This window comes from Puntigrus tetrazona, chromosome 24 (genome assembly GCF_018831695.1).
Source record: "Puntigrus tetrazona isolate hp1 chromosome 24, ASM1883169v1, whole genome shotgun sequence".
NCBI classification, from domain to species: domain Eukaryota; kingdom Metazoa; phylum Chordata; class Actinopteri; order Cypriniformes; family Cyprinidae; genus Puntigrus; species Puntigrus tetrazona.
The window spans coordinates 1,844,362-1,862,392 of record NC_056722.1 but is presented as its reverse complement, the minus strand read 5'-3'; the positions used below and the strand labels follow the sequence as shown (position 1 = coordinate 1,862,392).

The 18,031-nt window shown below is 35.3% G+C and overlaps 1 protein-coding gene across 1 annotated transcript in view; it reads left to right on the top strand.

The window, feature by feature from the left end:
* Positions 1–17,388, top strand: part of nrbp2b (nuclear receptor binding protein 2b) — an 18,668-nt gene extending 1,280 nt beyond the window's left edge. The window contains 18 exon segments of the mRNA XM_043226460.1: positions 10,262–10,384; positions 10,742–10,843; positions 11,062–11,151; positions 11,253–11,293; positions 11,375–11,469; positions 11,724–11,747; positions 12,360–12,446; positions 12,540–12,595; positions 12,680–12,775; positions 13,492–13,522; positions 13,525–13,623; positions 13,989–14,091; positions 14,545–14,595; positions 14,681–14,816; positions 14,888–14,941; positions 15,148–15,211; positions 15,972–16,027; positions 16,137–17,388. Coding sequence (XP_043082395.1) covers positions 10,262–10,384; positions 10,742–10,843; positions 11,062–11,151; positions 11,253–11,293; positions 11,375–11,469; positions 11,724–11,747; positions 12,360–12,446; positions 12,540–12,595; positions 12,680–12,775; positions 13,492–13,522; positions 13,525–13,623; positions 13,989–14,091; positions 14,545–14,595; positions 14,681–14,816; positions 14,888–14,941; positions 15,148–15,211; positions 15,972–16,027; positions 16,137–16,220 — 1,392 coding nt within the window. The 3' untranslated portion in view covers positions 16,221–17,388.
* Positions 17,389–18,031: the final 643 nt, after the last annotated feature.

Sequence of the window (18,031 nt, the reverse complement as noted above, 5' to 3'; positions counted from 1 at the left end):
TATTATGTAAACAAAATACTTTTATATATATATATATATATATATATATATATATATGTGTGTGTATATATATATATAAATCAATTAAATACATAAATACATAAATTCATTTAAACATTAGAAATAGGTTTATACATTTATGTAATTTAATTTGGGTAATTTATGATTTAATTGTACTTTTATCGATTATTTGTGTTAACTAAGCAAAGCAAATATAAATTAAATCTATGAATAAATAAATATATTTATGAATATATTTATTCATTATATATACATATATATATATATATATATATATATATATATATATATAACATTTTGTAAAAAAAAAAATATATATATATATATATATATATATATATATAAAAAAAAAAATAAATTCACTTTATTTCATATTTCAAAATGTTACAATTGTAATGTTGTGTGCAGACCAAAATATAATGTAGACTAAAATTTAAAAAAAGTGTAACGCACAAACATTTTAAATGTGATGATATTAATGTGTCTGAATAAATTCAGTCTCTTTGTCTCTAAGCTTTAGTGATGATAAGAAGTTACTGAAGTTTATCACAAGCTCGCATGTTCTTATCATTTATATTGATGAGTGCATTAGTATGACCCTCCCTAATACAGTTTTTTCCATAAGCAAGTGTTTGAGTAAAGCGGTGATATGAACCACGCTTCAACTGTAGCGGTTTTAAAATAATGCTTTCTCAAAAAAGCGCGATTAATTAATGAAACAATTCATTTCACTCGCAAGACTTTGATGGAAATGCTCGCCCTGGCCCGGGTCTCTCCTCACAGCATCAAATCTCATTACGCTGCTTATTTTAAAGCCTTTTTGATTTCTTTGACTTTGAAGAAATTTCCGCTTTCTGAAACGTAAACGGGCAAAGCTCTCTCGGAAAGAGTTCCTGTCCGGCGTATAGCTCAGTGTAGCGTCAAGAGAAGGTGACGTGCACCTTTTTTTAATTATTAAGCGATCAACCCACCGTGAACGGGGAGGCGTGCGCGTTTTCCATAGTGAAGATATTTTTATGTTTCGTATCGGCGACCTGAAGAACATCTGCTGTCCTCCACAATTCCAGAAGGATCAAATTCCTGCATAGACAAACAGTTTAGACCCAGTTGGACTCGTTTGAAGTGTCAGTCCCTTTAGAAACTCACTGACACACTGAAGCAGCAGCACTTAGATGTTCTGATAGCGCATTATCTATCTGCTCGAGCGATGCTTTCTCATTACGGACATGACCGGATACTTAGCACGAGGATGTCTGACTCTGTTAGTATCGATAGATCTCTCACGATATTACAGATGCAACACATATCATATATGATGAGATATAGCTGAGTGTATGGCGTTAGCAGGCAGTATAGACATAAGCTTATTTATTTGAAGCATATTTATATAGTCATTAAACGCATTATTTTGCATTGCTTTTTTTCCACGATTTCCGTTAACGATTCAACGAAAGGCCGACAGCTCGTGTTTTTACTAGTATCAACGTCTTGTATTTATGTTTTTTGGCTACTGGTGAAATCACAATCAGGTCCTTTACGAGTTTGGGGACCTGGTCGATGTCAAAAAGGGAAATTCTGATTTGAAAGGATATTGTACGTTGCTATTTTAGTATTATTTAGACACTCTTGTAGTTTTTGTTTTAATTTCAAATTTTTATTAGTATAATTTTTATCATTTAGATTTTTAAATAAGTAATTCTGCAGCGTTTTTTTATATTTAGGGTCAATATAAAATGTTTAACTTAACTAAATGTAACTAAGTAATTTTTTTAAATTTAAAATATTTCCGTTAAAAGTAGTTAAAGTAAGTTTTCTACGGTTTTGTTTTTATTTTTTATATATTTTTTTTATTTAATTTTTTTATTTTTAGGTGTAAATCTAACAACCCTGATATAGTGGGACCCAAAATCCACTGTAGTGAAAATGTTGTTGTTGTTGTTGGTGTGTGTGTGTGTGTGTGTGTGTGTGTGTGTGTGTGTTAACCCGTTTAATCCCACCATTACAATAGTGACCATAAAGTTGTTCATTTAGCTCAAAGCTCTAAAAACCTTACCAACTGATGTTTTAGTGCACTTCCTGCAAATAAAGAGTCTCAATTAAATATGTAAAGATCACGTGATTAGTGCAGATTGTCACACGACCAGAGACGTTTATTTCTTGTTTGCACCTTGAGAAGATGATACCTGCATCAAAGCTACAAAACCAAGGGCTAGTAAAACATGTTAACCTAAAGATATGACAAAGATTTTTGGTACACATTATCTTTAGGGTCTCTAGTATTAATATATGCGTTTGCATATATTTATTTTTGTTGAGTGTGGTCATAGAGTGAGCAAACATCTTGATGGTCACAATAGTGAGCGGTGGGATAATACAAATATTTGGCCATACAAATCTGCTAGTAAATAAAAGGCAATGCCAAAATATTGTGCTAAATTACAATTTTAAATGTTACAGAAGTCACACAATAATGAAGTTGTAATACTCATAGCTTTGATTTGATTTTGATTTGAAAATTTACAAAAAAGTAACAATTTTGAAATACGGTGATGGATTAATTTAGATTAACAATGTTCTTATCAATGTTGCTTAAGTTTTTTATGCATAATAATAACCCTAGAATGTGATCAAACTGTTTAAAATAAGGATATATAACAATTTTTATGACTGCAGAAATATGCGATTTCATTACTCGCCATATCTCACAGGTAACAATTGTGACAGCATAAAACATCAATTTTCATACACTTTTCCAAACAACTTTGTAAAAAGAGTTACTAATGACACAATTTGGGATTCAGTGGGTTAATTTAAAAACATTTATTTCAGTACTTATGATTTTATCAATAGAACAATTTTAGATCTTTTAGATTTTTTAGAATTTTAGATTTAAAATCTTGAATTTAATGTCAAATAAATGTAATCTGAACACCTTATTTAATTACATAATATATGTGTGTGTGCTGTGTATATTTATTATGCATATATAAACACATGCAGTAAATATTTAGAAAACCTTTACATTTATTTAGATACATATATTTATATTATTATATTTTATATTATACATATAAATATATTTAACATATAAACATAAAATTTTTCATTAATATATACATGATAATAATTAATATATACACATATATGCATAATAAATATACACAGTATACACAGCATGATGAAGATGTCTATGCTATCAAATCATGTTTTAGCACTCTATGCACAAGAGACTATATAGCAATGGTTATTAAAGAAAATTATAACAGTACTTATATAACATAATAATAAATGAGTAGTATATTGCATGAATATTAAACAACTGATAAAATTATCCGCCCATAACTATAGTACAGTATTAACAAAGTTTGATGCAATAAATAGGGCATGGTTTTTTAAAAAAAGATCATCCTTTCAAAACAGATGAAACATTTTTCACAAATATGTACATGTTTTAAAGTGTTTATAATGCATATAATAAGTTGCATTTGTATTTGTTAGCATAGCACAACAAATAGCGCAACAGCTCCCCCAAACCCCCCCGACCTTACTGTATATTAATATCTAGCACTATTCATATTCTATCTTGTGGGAAAATTGAACTAGTGAGTTGTTTTTGTCTAGAGGGCAGTGTTGAATCAGTGGTGAAAGTTTGATTCTCTTGCATTAAACTGAGAAAGGGGTTTCCTCGTAAATGGTTCGAGGTCATGATGAGTCAGACAGGTGCACACGAGTGGATGCTGTCGCTAACACACACACACACACACACACACCATGAGCTCTGATCCGCCGGAGCCGTCAGCTGAACAAGCAGCGCTCTCTGCTTGTGTTAATTAAAGGAACAGCCCTCTGTTTCCCATTCCCCGCTAATGGTATTGAAGACAGCAGTTTAAACGTCTCTCATCGGCGTTCCCAGTAGTGAAATAAGCCTAGGGATCTCACTGATTTATAACTGCTCAAATGGACAGCGCAATTGCAAAAATGGCACAGTTTGTTTGAAACCATTAGGAAATAATCGTGTAACCGTTTCAGCCCCCGAGGGATGATTTGAAAAGTATGTTTTCAGAAACTCATTTTGAAGTGACGTATTGTAGAGCTGCAAACGTTTTTGAGTAATGACAATTGCCTCACGTTCACGTCTCAGATCGCTCGCAATTCCGTTTTTTTCCGCCACAAAATAATCTTTTTATCCCACAGTCATGGCCCTTTTACGGTTTAAATCGCGCAGTTCTTCGCAAGTTTACATCTCGCAATTTACTGACATTTTTGAGATTAAATTTCAAGTTTAAGTTTTATTTTTTTTCATTTCTGCAACAGAATAATACAGGCATTATCTCTAAGTTCTGTCTTTTATTTAGAATATTTAAGTTTGCATCTTGCGATTTCCAGATTTTCCTCAGAAATATGCGATATTAATATCGTTGCAAGCCTGTTTATTTTTTATACTTGGCCTGAAACGAGCTTCCGCACATCAATAAGAGAATAAGTGTTTCAGTTACAATTTAGCATTATGAAAGCGCAAATGGCTGTTGAGGACATGTTTGGGCTTTTGGTCCCGCAGCAGGAAATTGACCGACTTACACACTTGGATAGTTTTCATTGTCTGAGTTCCTCCAGGGAAGTGGAGGAAATGAAATTGAAGCAACGTGTTTATAGTGTCTTTATTTATCTGCTGCGTTCTTAATATTAAAGCATATCAGAAAATTTTGTTTATTTTTTTTTTTGTTTCAGTAGTACCTTTCATGACCTTTACCGTTTCCTAGCTTTCCCAGCTCTACAAACTCATCGAAATCTCGATCTTTCCATCCCAAAGGAACCTTCACTGTACTGTAACACCCAATAAAATAGCCACGCACACAAATAACAGCTTGTTTAGTCAGGTAATGCACTGGGTAGTCATCAGTCTCTTTTAGCCAGAACATATTAATGCTTCTTTCAGGAATAAGGCAGCTGCATTCGCCTTTAATGACTGTTGGAATAGCTTCACATTATTATCCTGTAATTATTGATTCTTGGTTTTGGCCGCAACGTGCTCTCGGTTGGCTGTGATGCATTTACCAACACCTCGGACTGACTTTGTTTACATTTTTCAATTCTGCTTTCAGATGTCTTTTTTCTAGGATGCACTACTGAATTCACGATTTCACGATGCACATCTTTTCAGATGGACATACATTTCAGAAATCAGTAAATCAATCAATAAATCGAACACGTCAATCAATCACGAGCAAGGATATATTGATAAAGGAGTCTATAATTTGATTGTCATTATTAATTAAAGAAACATGTAAACATTTAAAGTGACAAAAATGATAAAATTGCTAAATATAATTCTTTTTAGCAAGTTATTATTAGTATTTTTCGAACACACTTTAAAATTTAATTTTTATATTGAATCAGTTTTCGTTCTTTTAATATATTATGATGACCATAACTCTCCCGGTTTGATTTATTATAGCTTGATTTGTCGATGGCTGAGTTCAGAACGTTCAACCCTAATCTCTTGTTCACCGGGGTCGTGTACAGTCCAGATAAACACCAATAAGATAAGCGCCAGCTGAATGCGACATCTGTAGGTATATTCAAATAAGAGCTTTGTGATAATCCCATTATTTAACGTGATAATCCACTCGATGCTTTTAATTTGTTTGTCTGAAGAGAACACCCTGAAACTCCCTCGGATAAAGATAGCAGGAGTCAATAACAACGACCGTCTAATTGCATCTTTGTGGCGTTTTAATCCAATAACGCTGCAGTCCCGTTTCTCTAATGAGCGGTTAAAGGAGACTAGTCAATATTTCACCATATACGAGTTTCGTCAGATAGTGGCCTGCTTTGAACGCAGACACATCGACCTTTGAGTCTTACATAACGTCTACAATGAAATCTGTTGGGGGTAGTTTGTTTTACACTCTCGCTAGCTCGCGATATCGACTATTTTCAGTTTGCTTAAAGGTAGTACGTGTGTGAATAGAGTAGCTTTAGTGACCATTTTTACATACAGATTTTTTTCCTTTTTAGGTGTAATGCTTGCTGTGTATTACAGCGTGTCTCACCCCGATGCATTTCACCAGAGACTCATTAGTAGACGCTGATGTACCTGCGCACGTCTGACGTGCGATAACAAGCCGAATGTGCTTTCAACACCTTTGCAATCGGGAAAATAAACGCATACCAAGCGTGCCTTAGCAAGACTATTTCTGCAACTCCTGGAACAATAGAACAGCTTTTTCTCAGTTCAGAACAATTCTTCCATTGTTTAAACCTTTTTTTTATCAAGTGTCTGGGCTACAGAGCCTGGCTAAAGTATGGTCACATTTCCTGTGATATTAGACAGAGTGACCTTGTAGATCACTGGAGCAATGAGTTATGGCGAGAGGTTTATAACCTGCAGCTGGCGATTTGTTTTTAGTGATATATTGCTGTACTGTACTGATTAAGCATACATATAGGAACAAGAAGCTTCTCTTATTTTACGCTCTACAATCATTTGATTTAATATTTCAGCAGTTGCATACATAGTGCATCATAAAAATACACGCTATATTTTTTTTCGCCTGACCTATGTCCATTTAGCGTGTGATTGGGTTCAAATAAAGCTATATACGATCTTGATTTAACCCAGACTAACCTCTAAGGTTCACGGATGGGCCTGTTGAATGCAGGAATCCCGGTTGGAGCTCGGTGTCTGGATGTAGAGGTCAGCGCGAGGACACTGTCCCTCATCCACAGGAACACACACACACACACACACACACACACACACACACACACACACACACACACACACACACACACACACACACACACTTACACTAGACCTGACACTGATGGAAAGTGGCCTGCATAACAGAAGCTGTGAATGTTAGCTTACCCTGAGCTATTTTTAACCTCGCCCATCTGTGAATTTTAAAGCGGAAAATGAAAGGTATAATGCATGTTTGTCACAGTGATGGAAAATGTTGACAAAGAAACTTTTTCGCCTCGATAATACGCCAAATAAACCCAGCCAGGATGATTACGACCTTGATACCAGCATAAAAAAAAAACCCTTACGTTTTCGACAGTGACTATACATTATAGTTCAAAATTCTGTTGTGTTAGTGGAAAAACCATAAGACATGGTGCAGAATAGGATTATGATTAATCCAGCTGTATGCAATCATTTAATCAACTAATATACAGTGCACGCGATAATGTACTTTATACATATCACATGAGCAGCAACATTCAGACTGAAAGTGGGCATGCGATTGTGATATTGTTTCACAAGAGCTGAATAAATAAATGTTAACAATATTGCATACACAGTATTCTCAGTTGCTTTTATACATATAGTTCTTGAATGAATTAGAGCTTTCGAATTAATCAGTTGAATGAATGAAGCAAAAGACTGTCACTTGTCACCGCTTACATATGTCATGATACAACTACAGAAACAATCACTGAAAGTCTGCACTAACGCACACACGAACCGACAACCTGTCCGATACAAACAGTGAAAGATATCAGTGCCATAACAGATCTGTTTCATACACAACACATGCTTTACCAAACTCCCTATCAATCTATCACTTACTGCACCGCATAAGAATGTCAGTGCAACGGAAAGAGAGACTTAATACCTTTATAACCGAGAATAGATTCGCGTGGGTTAATGTGTTAAAGTCGACAGGTATAATTATAGCTGAAATTACACCGTTGGAAGAACAGCACAATAGGGAACTTTTCTCTTTACATGCCAACAATTATGCTTATTATGCATGATGTCTGTTTTAGTGATGACTGCTTGTCAAAAAAGCTGTTTGTATTTAATTGTGGATTTGGCTGCTGTGCAAATGATGCCTTGTGTGGTGTTTTGCATATTTAGTTTGAAGGCAGATGTATTTATTTTAACATCTCTTTGACCTTTAGGAGTTTACAATTTGTCAAAATTCCTGCGAATTGCTGTTATTAACGCATACCGACGTGCATTAAACCCACCACAGCCTCTGTGACCTCATGACCACCTCACGAGGGATGAAGGCAACAAGCCATACGTGCAAACACAGCCAAAGGATTGTGGGTAATCCATACAAATCAGGGCTCAGACCGGCGGTTAGTACTGTACTTCTTTCATGGTGTTTTAGGATCAGCCCAAAAAGCCTTTAAGGTTCAAAGAAACGACAAAACAGCACACTGAGCTACAAAACCAAAACTGGAGCTTGCAGCCGCAAACTGTATATATTATATATTATGGATTTTTTTAATCATCACAACCAGATATTGCATATGTGTCAAAGTGGTCGATATCTCATGAGCATGATTATTGTATTTTAGTTTAATTTGATTATAAAGATTGGAAGGTGATTTGATTGATTGATTGATTGATTGATTGATTGATTGATTGGAATAAAAAAAAGTTGCAGTAGATCAGTATATTTTTCTCCATCCTGATAGACTAGAATCTGGCATTCGTTGTAGCATGATGCGTCTAGAAAACCTTCCTAGGACTTCAGTTCTGGCTCCAAAGGGTTAAACTCGCAACATCTTGGTCACCACCCTCAGAAAGCAACAGGAAAAGCACTTCTTTAGCCTTATTTATTTTGTGAGGGTGATATATGGTGGTCTTTTGACTAGCGCTGGGCTCGATTCCCAGCTGATGACTCAATGGCTCTAGTGTATCTAAATTATGCAGTTCCTCCACAACTATAATCACAAGTGTATGAAGCTGAGATGGACGCGTTTGAACGGCCACCTGTTTACTAGGATGCAAATATGCATCATCTTCTGCATACCAATAAAGCTAATATCTTGAATGCATAAAATGAATATATGGTCTGTGAAGATACCCAGCGGTCGTGCCACGTGCATGCAATAGACACTTCTGATTCCAGTCCATATCTCTACAAACAGCTTGACTCAGTGTGCCAACCAGAAACATGTCTACCGTAAAACATCTAATATGGGTGACCTTTTTTTTTTTGGCTCGGTCAAACAACTCTGATTGCAACATGCATGTTATTTCAGCCAAGACTAATTCCAAGCCAAAGTCTTGACCTTGAATTGAGTTTAAATACTCCTATCATACTAGGTGAAAGTGTGCATTATCAACATTACCATTTGAAAGCATGCAAGACGTTTCTCAAGCCTACATGTATTTAATCAGAAATACAGTAAAAGCTGTAATATTTTGGAATGTTATTACAGTTTCGCTGTTTTCTTTTACTGTGCTTTAAAATGTAATGTATTCTTGTGATGGCGAAGCAGAATTTTTAACAACCATAATTAAAATATGTATTATCGTTAATGGAAGCGGTGCTGCTTAATTATCTTTAATCATAGCTTTTTTAAAAAAATGTTCCGTGTTTATTGTTAAAAGCAAGTCAGCTGAATAAAGCAGACAAATGCATTTATTAGTCATACAAGTACAGACAGTTGCAGATGGACACGCACTGAATTTGTCTGCTCACATACACATGATGTGTGAGACATGCATGACTCGGCAGAGGCGTGTGTCCTCTTTCTCACCATTTACTGTCTGTCGTTCCTCTCATCTCTTCAGTCATTATCCCTCTCTCAGCATGATCCTCTTCTCTATGTCTCTCTGGCATCACTTCTAATCTCTCTCTCTCTCTCTTTTAGGCTCTAATCCAGATTCTAATGTAGCATTTTCTCTCTGAAAACCACAAAAAGATGCCTTTGAAGTCAGATAAATTACTCTTTCAATTTTGATTAAAAAAACGTTGGAAATGGATTTGCAAACAAACAGTGGTCAACCAGTATGTTTTGAAGGTTGATGCTGGTTTATATAATGTGCTAAATTGATGTAATTGGATTTTAATTTGTTAATTTGAGAAAATAACAAAAACTATGTATATGTATTTAAACTATATATATATATATATATATATATATATATATATATTTTTTTTTTTTTTTTTTTTTTTTTTCATAATATTCAAAATATTTTTTAAATATTTAAAAAGTAGCAAGTGTTATTTATTTATTATTATATTCTAGAAATGACCGAATGTCAGTGATCAATATAGCAATCTCACTACAATCAATGCAGCTAATATTATTTTAAATACTTTTGTTTATAAACGTGTATTTCTATCAATGTAAACATTTTACTGGAGTACTCATTAGAGGTGTTTTTAAAGGTTTAGGTCGCTTGAGAAATAGGACAGTGATGTTAAATTGGTCAGAAGAGTGGAATGGATTGTGGATGTTATAAGTGATGGTTTGTCTCCATCTGCAGGTGAGTCAGGGGAATGTTCCTGGAGTGGAGAGCGCCTCCCTGGCCATGGACACTGAAGAGGGGGTCGAGGTGGTCTGGAACGAGGTGCTCTTCCATGACAAGAAGGTTTTCAAGACAGTGGAGGTAAAGCTCAAATGTTCTAATGTTCACCAAGGCTACATTTATTTGATCAAAAATCGAAAGTAGTCGAAATCGAAAATAGTAATATCATGTTGTAATTTTAGATAACTGTTTTCTATTTAAATATAATTTAAATGTAATTTGTTCCTGTGATGCAATGCTGAATTTTACTCCAGTCTTCAGAGTCACGTGACCCTTTTATGATTATTAGCATTTATTAATATTAGCAGTGCTAAAAACGGTTGTTCTGCTGCTTACTTTTATATATTTTTGAATCAATTTAGTGCTGCTTTAATTGTTCGAACAGTAGTGTATGTGACGTGTGTTGTGTGACGATTTGTGTGTGTTGTGTTTGCGTAGGACAAAATGAAGGAGATGTTTGAGAACCTGATGCAGGTGGATCATCCGAACATTGTCAAATTTCACAAATATTGGCTGGACATCGGGGACAATCATGCCCGGGTAACACACACAGATACACAGTGCTACTATCAATGTCCTTTTTGATAATAATGACAAACATAAACATGCAGTTTGATGAGCCAGAAACAGGAAGTATAGGCTTATAAGTCTAATTTTACTCCTAAAATATCCAAAATATTCATTTCTAAAATATTTGGTGGCATAAAGCTGAAGTGGCCATTATGTGGAAACGGCTTTTCTTTTTATATCCTTCCCAGGTTGTGTTCATCACAGAGTACATGTCGTCTGGCAGCTTGAAACAGTTCCTTAAAAAGACCAAGAAAAACCACAAGACCATGAATGTCAAGGTCAGTGCATTTTTATTCCTAGGCTGACGTCTAAATATATGACGCACGTGATTATCACTCCTACGGTTTTTGTGTTTATGTGATGCACGACCGCACTGCAGGCCTGGAAACGCTGGTGTACACAGATCCTCTCTGCCCTCAGGTGACACACTCCTTCATTTGTGCGTGTGTTGTTCAGACATGAAAATTTGTTAACAAGCATGCAACTTCTTCCACTCATCAGTTACCTGCACTCCTGTGACCCTCCCATAATTCACGGCAACCTCACATGTGACACCATCTTCATTCAGCACAACGGCCTCATTAAAATCGGATCAGGTATATTTTCCCCCGCACCTTTTTTTATTTCTCCTCTGAGTGAAATATCCACATTTTAGTCCGATTTCTTCGAGCGAGAAGCACATTTGTTGTTTGAAAGAATTCTAAAAAAATGTTTAGATCCAACGTAAAGCTAATGTTTCTTGACTGAAAAGTGAGTCGGTATTTATGGAGCACTCGTGTTTAAAAAATGAAGGCTGTAAAGAAATCTGTATAATCATCCATTGCCTTTCGTTTTTGGTTTTTCTTTGTAGTTTGGCATCGACTTTTTGTGAATGGTAAGAAACATTTTTACATCTCAGGATGCAATATGAAAACATTTTCCATAAAACCGACGGTGATACAAACTTTATATGCATGTGTATATTAAGCGTTATATTTCATACGTTTACCTGCTTATGTAGTATGACATATGAGAATACAAAAATATAAGATCTTTAGAACAGTATAACGCAATTAATTTTAATATGTATTTTTCCATACCAAATATTATCAAAAATTTCAGTTGTTTTCAGGAGCAAAACAATAAAATATTTGATGCTCAAAAACTTAAAACCCTGAATCTTGAATCAAATTTTAATACAATTTAAAAAAAAAAAAAAAGCAGTTGTTTTCAAATATTACTTGCAAAAAAAAAAGCTATTTTGGATATTATTAAAGATTTTATTAAAACGTGGATTTTATTAAAATGACACACTTGCTATAAAATGCTAAACTATCAATCAGACGATGGATGGAATGTAGATTGTGTGCATTTGCGCATTAAAATTATACAGTGGTCTTTATAGCGTTAAATTTAATATAGCTTGTTAATGAAAAACAAAAATTTTCAATAAAGAAATGTATTTTTATGAGACCTTGACCGCCACTGATCCTCTGCTCTTACCAAGTGTTCCCAGAAGGGGGCGTTCATGGTAAACTACACCAAACCCGAGATGATAAGAGGAACCTGCATTTCTTCAGTCCGGAGTACGGCTGTGAGTGTGACCACTTCTGCTGGATATTTGTGCAGACCGGATATGCAAGTATTTTTGGGTTTATGCGTTTTATATATCCTTCTCTATTCTCAGCATGTGAAGATGACTACGCCATTGACATCTTTTCTTTCGGCATTTGTGCTTTGGAGGTGAGACGTTATGCGTTACGTACAGCTCTTTGCGGCGCCGAAATGTGACAAGTTGCTTACGAAGTAATATTCAAACTCCTTCAGATGGCCGTGTTGGAGATCCAGGCAAATGGGGATTCAGTTGTGTCCAAGGAGGCCATATCCAATGCAGGCCAATCGTTAGAAGACCCGCTTATGAGGGTACGTGTGCAGGGCTGGGTCGATGCTTTTCTAAATGCAATGATTTTCTCTTGGTAGATGATAAAACAGGTAAACAAACACAAAAGCACAGACTTACATTTAAGGAGGAAACTAATAGATCTAAAAATGTTACATTTTGTGCATCAAATGTGATACAGTAGTATTTATAGGGTTAATATATATATCTGAAATCTAAAAACCCACATTTATTATTATTATTAAAACTGCATCTTTAATCACATGCTCTTACCCAGTGTTCCCAGAAGGGGGCGTGCATCCATGGTAAATTTTCTTTAAAAATTAATTAAAAATTTAATTTAAAAATGTTTTTTGTAATAAAACTAAATTCTTTCTAAAACTAAAAACAAAACAAAACTTTTTCAGTTTTAAAAATAAAAAAACTAGCTTTGACAAGTAGCCTTGTTGTTCCGCGTTGTTCTCATTGTACTAAAATACTGTAATAAAAAAGCGTTTATTTAAAGTATATAGACAAAAACAAAAAAAGAACTAAAAAACTAAACAAAATTGACTAAAACTAAAATGAAAATTGAAAATATCGGTTTAGAAACAGATTTTACTCAACATTTAATTAATTCAACTGAACTAATATTTTTCTGGTAAAACTATGTTTTTTTTATCAAATCTTTAGTGTTGCACTGGATATCAGTGATAGTAAAGTGAGACGGTTAATGACATGCTTTTCGATGTTTTAACAGGAGTTCACCCAGATGTGTGTGCGCCACAATCCCAGGCTCCGCCGACGGCACATGACCTGCTGTTTCACCGCGTGCTGTTTGAAGTGCACTCACTGAAGCTGCTCGCAGCACACTGCCTCATCAATAACCAGTGTAAGCGCGCTTCCAAACAGATCAAAAAACACCATCTCCTCCTCCTCTCTACCTTGTTAACCATTTCTTACGAAGGAGATGACGTATTTAAATATGTAAGAGATAATGTGACTATATATTACTGGAGAGAAAGATTGGTTTTAGTTTAAATAATTTTATTTGATTGCAACGTTGGAAGTAAATCGTTTAGCAGTCGTTGCTTATTTTAACCGACCAATCACAATCAAGTATCCTGAGCCATGAATTAATAACACATTTTGTTGTAAAGGATTACCTAAATAATACATTTTAAAATGAATGGGATTTCAGGTCGTTTAAATAATAACATTCGCTTTTATTTTATGACATGTTGTCTGGATTTATAGACATGCTTCCTGAGAATTGCGTGGAGGAGAAGACCAAATCATACGACCCGAATGGAGTCATGGCAGAGATTATTCACAAAGATCGTCCTCGCGTTCAGCTCAAGTAAGTCTCAACTAAAGCTGCTGTTCAAGTTTGGGCTTAGTGAGATTTTATTTATAGGAATAAATCATTTTATTCAGCAAGCACTCATTAAACCGAGCAAAAGTGACAGCGAAGAAATTTATGCTATTACAAAAGCTGCCTTAAAATCGATTCTGTTTTTTTTATGCATCACTGGTTCCACAAAAATGTTAAGCAGCTCAAAGGGGTTTCAACATAAATGTTTCTTGAGCAGCAAATCAGCATATTAAAATGATTTCTGAAGGATCGTGTGACATAATGATGCTGGATATTCATTTGTGCATCACAAGGATAAATTACATTTCATAATATATTAAAATAGATTATTTAACATTTGAATATGTAGTTTTTACTGTATTTCTGTATTTAATCATATAGTAATAAAACTTATTTTAAAAAAATCGATGATACAGTTTTATCTCTCCTGTCCTGCAGGTACTCTCATGTTTCTCCTCTAGAGCTGGACAAGTTTCTGGAAGATGTAAAGTAAGCGTTTGCCGATAAACGTTAAAAAGCAGCCTGTGGTTTTTTGGGGTGTGTAACGCACGCGCATCTGCATTTTATTGCTCAGGAATGGCATTTACCCTCTGATGAACTTTGCGTCCACTCGACCCCATCCCGTACCTCGCGCCCTCTCCATGTCCCAGGAGCAGGTGGAGACGGTGAAGACCCCCACGCCCGAGCCGCAAGAGGCGGAGACCAGGAAGGTGTGTGTTCTCATCAAAACACAGTTACTGTATTAAAGTATTTCTTATGTAATCTTAAGTTGCGGTTCTAGGTGGTACAGATGCATTGTAACCTGGAGTCTAATGAAGAAACGACTAAAACCCATGTGAGTTTGTCTCAGTTTAGTATACATGTTATTTTGTTTAAAGATTCATCCAAGAGCTGTCTTGATCGGCGATACAGTGATGTTAGAATGGGATTATGATTCGCTTTTTAGCTCTTTGGGTCTGGCGATTCTTCTACATTTGTTTTAATGGTTATTAATGTTAAGGGGTAAAACGAGGCAACATCTAACATCTGCTGTTTTCACAGCTCACTCTTTTCTTGAAACTGGATGATAAACTCCATCGGCAGCTCAGCTGTGATATTATGCCAAGTAAGTTTAACCGCATTTACTTCTTTCTTTTTTTTTTTTTTCAAGTATATTTTTCAAATCTCTTCACCTCATTAATGCAATGGTGCTAAAACTGCATTGCTGGGTGGCATTACTATTTAATTTCTACTTAAATTTTTAATTTTACTTTATGATATTTGTAATTACATTTTGATATTGTGTTACTATTTTTTATTCAAACTAAGCAGATCTGGAACCTAGCTAGACATAAAACTCTTAAATGATGTATTTATTATGCATATTATATAATTTTTCAATATATTATAAATGAAGTAATGTATTAATATTAGATGGAAAAAAAATTATGAATGTTGCTTTGACAACGTAATGTGTATTTAATTAGTACCAGCAGTTTTGAAGCTAAAATAAAAATAGATGTAAGCTCTATAAAAAAATAAAATAAAATAAAAATGCTGAAAGTACAACAGAATTGCTGAATTATAAATTGAAATTATTTTAGTTTTAGTAATATGTTGTGTGTTTTATTTTTGTCTAAAATTATTTAAAATATATAAAAATCCAAATATGAATAAACATTCTAATAATATCTAAAATAACACTTGTTTGGAACAACACCAACTATTTATTACTTCATTGCTTAGTGGATTAGATTTTTAAATTTGTATTTAAATATTCAAACGTGCTTATCGATATTTAAATATATTGACTATATTTACGGTGTTTAGTGGTTGCTTCATATTTAAAATATCATGCACTGAATCCTGATATGTGTTCATTACAGATGATAGTTCCAGAGATTTGGTTAATGAACTTATCCACCATTCCTTCATTAGCGAGGTGAGACTAAAAACCACACGGATTCACGCTACTTGTGACATAAAATCGCACGGAAGCAGTGCTCACTTCTTGTTCATCTTCTTGTCTTCTTTGCCATCAATTACCTCAGGAGGACGGTGACAAGATCGTGACGTTCCTGGAGGAAGCTTTGAACAGACACCGTGGGTCTGCTAGTGCCATAACAACCATATGAAAACCAGTGGTCTGCTGCGATGGACATTTACACGCCAGTGGAACCTGAGAGGGAGGCCCGCCGACAGAAGAAGAAGGACAATGGAAATGAACGATCCAGTTTGTCAGTTAGTATGGATAATTGAAATCGTGGTCAAAAAAGATGACAGAACGTGGCATACTGGTTTTGTGACAACGTGTGATTGACCAGGTTAGGGGCCGCCAGAACTGCCCATCTAAGATGATTGTGCTAACCTCCCCGAGTCTCCGTCCAGCACTTCCAGGTGTCCCTGTAGGAACCGTCCTTCCCGCAACCCCATGGGACGCTTGAGGGCAGTTCGGCTTCTCTTGAAGAAAGTCGTCTGCGATGTAGGTAGGAGGTGTCTGCTGTGGAGAGCTCAGTAGATGAAAAAAATAAAGTTTAGGAAAGCTAATTTGTTACAGTTCAATAGTGCCAGTTGTCTTCTTTTTGTGACGTAAACATACATGCAAGGCCGGAAACATACTCTACGCAAGTATGCTAATACAGACGCCAACGCATTGCAAGCGCATGCGCGTTTTTTCTGTTACTGTGGCGTTAAAAAACCCCTCAGTACTCTGTGATAGAGTTGCACAGAGTAGCATAGCTAGAAGCATTGACATCGACTTACTCGCGTAGATAGTGTTACCGTCCTGAGGAAAAAATAATTATTTGGCATTATGGGATTGAAGGGTCAATTAGAATGTACATATTCTGTCTTTTAGCTCGTCGGTTTTCTCAAAATGCTATCTTCCAAATATCTCCTGCGAAAGAAGTTGCTCTAAGGCCAGTCAAACGAATGTGATTGTAATTCTCTCTGCAGTCCACGCATCGCTCTGTCATCTATCACGAGAATGTCTTAATATGCAGTCGGAGTGTTTTGCATATACAGGAATGTACTGCCTTATATAAACATTGCTGTTTGCTGGTGTCTAATAACGCTAAGTGAAAAATATTTCAGTGAACCACACGTTTTATACAGATCGCACATGTAAGAAAGGGGAAGGATCCTGGTTAGTCAACCAGCTAACCAGCTGTCAAACCACGTGGTTTTGGTGATGACTTTTGTAGAATGTATTGAGATTGTATACATTTCTGTGGAATGCACTTAAGAAGTTCTTTGTCATGAGCACTTACTTAACCGAATAAAGTCGAAATAGCTCTATTAAAAGGACTGAATTTATTTTCACAGTTTTCTGACGCATGTTGCCGTTCTGTTTGGTTTTCACAACAAAACCCACCCAATTGCTGCTTAAAACTCCAAACTAGCTAATCTTCTAAACAACTTTCCAAGAAAAACTCTCCATCTGTGAACTCAGCCTGTGATGGTAGATGTGGACCTTCAGCGCACGTTTCGAAAGTGTCCCAAAATCATTACTTAGTGGGTCACAAATTTTCAAAAAATGCCAGATGTTATAAGAAGAACCCTGGACCCACTATTAGCTCTTTTGGGGTTCAAGACGATACCACTTCAATATCAAAGAGTCGACATTCTGTGTTTAGATTTGTGATGCTTCTTGTACGAAAATTCTCATTCGACTCATTTCACTTGAATAAGAGGGCAAGCCGTGCGGTGACACTTGTGTAATAGAATGTGTAATGTAGGTATGTAATATGAATATGAAATGAGGTATGTTTTTGTTTTTAGTTCTCTCTCTTTGCAAAAACAATAAAGAGAATGTTAAAATAAAATAAAAATCTAGCCTAATGGGGGTAAACACATTTTTTTGGGGGCGAGGTTACCTTGGTAAAATTCGAATTGCAGAAGGCTAGCTCTTAATATGTAATAATGTCATGTAATATCAGTGATAAAG